This window comes from Chenopodium quinoa, unplaced genomic scaffold, assembly GCF_001683475.1.
Source record: "Chenopodium quinoa cultivar QQ74 unplaced genomic scaffold, ASM168347v1, whole genome shotgun sequence".
Classification (NCBI taxonomy): domain Eukaryota; kingdom Viridiplantae; phylum Streptophyta; class Magnoliopsida; order Caryophyllales; family Amaranthaceae; genus Chenopodium; species Chenopodium quinoa.
Genome location: NW_018743285.1, coordinates 1,904,166 through 1,910,165, shown reverse-complemented (window position 1 = coordinate 1,910,165; position 6,000 = coordinate 1,904,166). Strand labels below are relative to the sequence as shown.

The 6,000-nt window shown below is 36.0% G+C and overlaps 1 protein-coding gene across 1 annotated transcript; it reads left to right on the top strand.

Moving 5' to 3' along the window:
* Positions 1 to 1,827: 1,827 nt before the first annotated feature.
* On the top strand, positions 1,828 to 3,093 carry LOC110735689 (abscisic stress-ripening protein 2-like). The gene is made up of 2 exons (XM_021915876.1): positions 1,828 to 2,188; positions 2,727 to 3,093. The coding sequence occupies exons 1-2, from the start codon at positions 1,934 to 1,936 to the stop codon at positions 2,907 to 2,909; spliced, it is 438 nt and encodes a 145-aa protein (XP_021771568.1). The 5' UTR covers positions 1,828 to 1,933; the 3' UTR covers positions 2,910 to 3,093.
* The last annotated feature ends 2,907 nt before the right edge of the window (positions 3,094 to 6,000 follow it).

The window sequence follows — 6,000 nt, the reverse complement described above, 5'->3', positions numbered from 1 at the left end:
AGGAAGATTTTGGGTATGGAGATCTACAGGGATCGGGCTAGAGGTAAGCTTTTCTTGACTCAGAAAAGCTACATTGAAAAGATTCTGTCTCGTTTTGGAATGGAAAAATCGAAGCCTATAAGTACGCCAACTACTGTTAGTTGTAAGTTGTCTTTGTCTATGTCACCTCAATCAGAGGAGGAGTTGTCTTATATGTCTAGAGTTCCATATGCAAACGCGGTTGGTTGTTTGATGTATGCTATGGTCTGTACTAGGCCGGATATTGCGCATGCTGTTAGTGTTGTAAGCAGGTTTATGGCTCGACCTGGGAGGGAACACTGGCAAGGGGTGAAAAGGATTTTTCGCTACCTGAGAGGGACAGCTGATATTGGTCTTGTGTACGGGAATGGTAAGGAATGCTTGGTCACTGGGTACAGTGATTCTGATTATGCAGCTGATGTGGATACCAGGAGGTCTGTGACTGGTTATGTGTTCACTTTGGGTGGTTCTGTGGTTAGTTGGAAGTCTACATTGCAGTCATCAGTTACGTTGTCAACTACTGAAGCTGAGTATATGGCTCTAACTTCTGCAGCTAAGGAGTCTATTTGGCTCAAAGGCCTAGTAGGTGAACTGGGTATTGCACAGGATTTTGCTACAGTGTATTGTGATAGTCTAAGTGCGATTTGCTTAGCTAAAGATCAAGTACACCATGATCGGACGAAGCACATTGATGTCAGGTATCATTTCTTACGTACTGACAAGAGGATTAAGGTGAAGAAGATTGGGACTGCTGACAACCCGGCTGATTTCTTCACTAAGCCTGTTCCGTTTAGCAAGTTTAAACATTGCTTAGACTTGTTAAATATTGATTACTACGTGATGTAGTAGGCCCTGAGGGGCGAAGTTGGGGAGCTCCTGGTGTAGGTGTGTTGGCCTTAAGGTGGAGCTTGCCCGGGGCTTGTGATGCAGGTGGAGCATTATGAGTTGTTATACTTGGAGACGAGTATGTGATGGGTCTTGGTTGAAGACTTATCGGGATGTATGGCTTATGCATGAGTCTTGCATCGGGTTTGGCTTGAGATGTTTTTTCACTATGTCTTGATGGGGTCGTTTGCTGACTACGAGTTCTCGTCAAGGTGGAGATTGTTGATAAGTATATTAGGTGACTCGTACTTCGTAGCTTTGTCCGCCCGATCGGGCGGACATTGCCCGGTCTGACCGGGCGGAAGAAGAAGAGGTGCCTGGCAAATTCGTTGAAGAAGCTGCTCTCGCGCCCGACCGGGCGAGCCTTCGCCCGATCGGGCAGACCTTGCCCGGTCTGACCGGGCGGTGGGGGTTGGATACGTTGAAGCATTCGTATGGAGTTTTCTTCTCGCGCCCGATCGGGCAGACCTTGCCCGGTCTGACCGGGCGGAGAAGGAAAAATACGGAACGCGGATTTTGCGGTTTTAGGTTATCTTATTTTATTATCTTTTTGCCCAAGTATCTTTTAATTAGGGATTAATATAAAACCTCCCTAATATCAGTATTAGGGTGAAGAGAGACAGAGTGAAAGCCGTTCTTGAGAAATACAAGAATCATCTTTGTAATCTTTGCAATTTATAGTGAAATCATTCGATCTCGGTGCCCGTGGACGTAGCTATCACATCGATAGTGAACCACGTAAATTCTTGGTGTTGTTCTTATTGTTTGCATTGAATTTCTTTATTGTTTTCTTGTTTGTTTTCGACCTTTGCTTCCGCTGTCGCACAACACTTTTTTTTTTTATTTATTTTATATTCTTTAAATATCTAACTATCATATTAGATGTACTTAATCCATTATAAATAGGACCCTCTCTAAGACAAAATAAATCATCCATTTCACAAATCACATATATTAATCCTAGTTTTTCTAAACTATTATAATCTCTAAATTCTCTCTATTTATTTAATATTTCCCAAGGAAAACAACTATGTCTGGAGAACACCACCACCACCACCTCTTCCACCACAAGAAGGATGATGATGAGAACACTCCTGTGGAAGCTGTTGTCTTGACTGACACCACCACCTATCCCGACACCGCCTACGGCAGTGGATACACCGAGACCACTACCACCGCGGTGGTCGGGTCCGACGATAAGGACTATGAGAAGGAAGTGAAGCACCACAAGCATAAGGAGCATATGGGTGAGCTTGGTGCTGTTGCTGCTGGTGCCTTTGCTCTGGTATGTACTACTTTTCTTTTCTACGTAATTTTTGGACATAGTGTTTTACGTGTTAAATTGTTCTCATAAGTTTCACGTCATTCAATCTTAATAAGAGTATAATAATAAATGATCACACATTATTATTATTTGATCGAGGACTAGTGACTAGTTTATTCGGACATTTTAAAATTAATGTACTTGACTATTGTTATTGAACAGAGTTGGGAAGGATCGATGACTACTCGCATTTTTATTTTTGAAAAAATGATGTTGATCTATGGATCAAGGACGCACTGACATAAACTCGTACACTCTTGCATCTAATAATACTTAAATTGTATTATTGTAGTAAACTATTTGAAAGGTGGTATTAGAAATTGATACCACAATGTGACAAATACTACATGATTAATCTCTCCAATTAAATATAAATTCAATTTTGCCTCACAATTTTTTTAAAAATAAAGGTTTAGTTTTAAACATATTGAATTTTCTTATCATTGACTTTTTATTGTGAAAAACTTATTGATTGTGGTATATTTTGTGACATTTGTAGCATGAGAAGCATAAGGCGAAGAAAGACCCAGAGCATGCTCACAAGCACAAGATTGAGGAGGAAATCGCTGCGGCTGCTGCAGTCGGGGCTGGTGGCTACGCATTCCATGAGCACCATGAGAAGAAGGAAGCCAAGGATGAGCAGAAAGAGCATGAAGGAAAGCACCACCACCACCTCTTTTAAGTCAATTGAGCCTTAATATTAAATTTGTTCATTATTAATCATCATATGCTCAACTATGTCTTTGTGTTTTAGCTCTATGATGGCTTTGTAATTGAGATGATTAATTCGGTTTTTATATCCGGTTTCCCTTTCTCATGTAATATAATCGTTTATAATAAAAAATTACTAATAATTTTCATAAATTGATCCATTTGCTTAAACTCATTTTCTCTTAGGACCTTTGTATGATAAACTGTTTTTTTATGATAAGTTCTACTTGTACATCTCTTCCTTGTTGTTTGGTTACACTTTACACTTTCATCTTTTACATATTATTCGTCATATTCTCTTGCTATGTGAGGATAGTGAGAAATAGTGTGCGGGATAAGGATAAATTAATATTTAACCTTTGTTCGATCAAGTTGGGGAATAAAATTGGGATAAAAGACCAAGTTACATGGATAACCAATATTTATAAACAATTTTATACCAATAATTAATTACTTCTTCATGACACTATTAATAATCAATGTGTCTTTTTGTGACATAGGTCCCACTAATTAAGTGCGAAGGACAATTATTATTGGTCAAAAAGGCAAAGTGAACAAAGCAACAATGTAATGAAGTTAACAACGCCATAAACTGTGAGGTCGTGATCATTCAGAAGTTCTCTATACTGTACTTTGTATTGGAGTACAACTATTTAAGAGTTCATAATTATAAGGAAAAGATAGATTGATATTGTGAGATTGTTTACACTTACTCCTTTGTCTATTAATTGTATGATGTTACAAAAAATACAATTTTGTAAAATCTTTTTAACTCATGTCATTATATGGAGTTTATACTTTCAAAAATGATTTTATTTTTTAATGATTTTAACTGAAAAATAATCAAATATTAGTAGTACAAATTATTCATTGACAAGTGTAAAACTCCAATGATATAATTAAACAAGTACAGAGCAAGTCGTTGATAAAATATTTAAGAATTTTTTTTTTTAAATATAAATAAAGGTGTTAAAGTAGATCCAAATAAAATCTTAAAAGTTAAAAATGATGGTTACTATATCATGACCAGAATCACAAACAATCTCACACTGATCAACCGTTTTGTTAAGAACTAACGAACCTAACCAATTTTAAGCTTTTATAAAATTAGAAGTTTTGAAATTGACAATTCATTTTTACTATTTCTAAAACTCTATGTCAATACATGTCATCCCACCATGTATCAACCCCTCCTTAATTAAAAATGAAAAAAAATTGCCGATGACATATTTTATCACTATGAAACTTGGACACTTCACACATTATTAGTAAAGGATGTTTAATTTATTGGAACAATATTCTAAATTACGAACCATTCAAAAAAAAAAAAATAACAATATTCAATTCTAAACTATGAACTCTCGTCACTAAAGGCCAAAGAAAAACAATAATCATCTATACTAATATATTAAAGGCGTTTCTAAGAACGTCTATGTGTCACGTAAGCCCCTCATTGCGCCACGTCGCATATTCAATTTCTCAATACTCCACGTCGCCCACTCAATTCCTCAATACGCCACGTCGCCCACGCAACAAACAATAACACTCTATGTTGCCTCAACTAAATTTAAAAAATGTATGGTTGAAGAGGTTCGAACACTCAACCTCTTAGAAAAAATATCATTGTATAACCATCAAGACTAATTATCACGTACTCACATATGCTCTAACACACAAATATATATTGTACTACAAAATTATTGAAAACACATACAAACTATTAAATGTCTTTAAAATTTTAATAGTTGTAAAAATAAAAAAGGTAGCAACTTGAGGCAACGCCCCGGACTACACACTAATGCTATTATTAAAAGACAAATGAATTTGTAACAACTCTTTTCGTCAATAAATGTGTACTTGGTTTTTTTTTTTTCTTTTTTTTCTTTTTTTTTTTTTGTGTTTCTTTTAGTTCCTTATCCAACTAAATGCTTTGAATATTGTCTTTTATACAAACACTGGATATATGATTGATCATTCAGAATCATATTTCATTAGTCTTAAAAATTATTATAATATCTACTTTAAAAAAAATATATATTATTGTTAAAGTCTGTAATAGAAATCATAAAAACAAGTAAATATTTTAGTGAATTGAGATTGTTAAGATCACCACAATTTAAAAGAGGAAAACAAATATAAGCCTTAGAATTTCTTAGCAATATGTGAATGATTTCCTACCAAATGTGAGGGAGAAAATAGTTTTCTAAATTTAAGAAGTCATATTTAGAAATATAGGATCTATATAAACTTAAGTTATGATTTGTTATATTCATCCCAAAAACAAAAGAAAACATACAGCAGAGAGAGAAGCTTTAAGAGAATTTTTTAGAGAAAATTCTCGGGTGTGATTGGGGTACATATGGTTGTGAGTTATAATAAGTGTTGTGAACACTTGTGTATTATTTATCTTTTTCAATAAATTTTGCAGCATAATTAGAGATACAAATATTTGTTCATTTATTTGTGTTATTCATATATATTTTTTTATTCCCACTAATCTGATTCTAAAGGGAATTTACATAGTATTTCCTAACAAATGGTATCAGAGCCAAGTTGACATTTTCACTACTAGAAAACAGCCATTTTCGACGGCAAAATCCGTCGGAAACACCCTGTTTTCCGTAGAAAGGTGTTTCCGATGGAATTTCCGTTGAAACCAGTTGTCGGAAACCGTTTTGTAGGAAAAATGACCTTTTTCGTCGGAAATTCCGTCGGAAGAGGTTTTCCGGCACCGGAAAAATTCGTCAGAAACTTCCGACGGACTCAATTCCGTCGGAAAATGTAAAAAAAAAAATTAAAAAAAAATACCCACCTCACCCAAACCCACCACCTTACCCAAACCAACCACCGTAACCAAACCCACGACCTTAACCCACCACACCCACCACCGTAACCCATCACACCCACCACCTTAACCCACCACCTAACCCTTAACCCACCTAACTCTAACCCACAACAAACCACCAACCGTAACCCTAACCGAAATTTAAACCAAATCCACCAACCACCACCACCGATACCACCCACACCAGTCGCTATCCCACCCACATCACACACCACCA

What these genes read in the sequence shown, in the direction of transcription:
- LOC110735689 (XM_021915876.1), top strand. Translation starts at nt 1,934, where the DNA reads ATGTCTGGAGAACACCACCACCACCACCTCTTCCACCACAAGAAGGAT. An exon ending in CTGCTGGTGCCTTTGCTCTG is followed by an intron (nt 2,189 to 2,726) that starts GTATGTACTACT and finishes TGACATTTGTAG; the next exon opens with CATGAGAAGCATAAGGCGAA.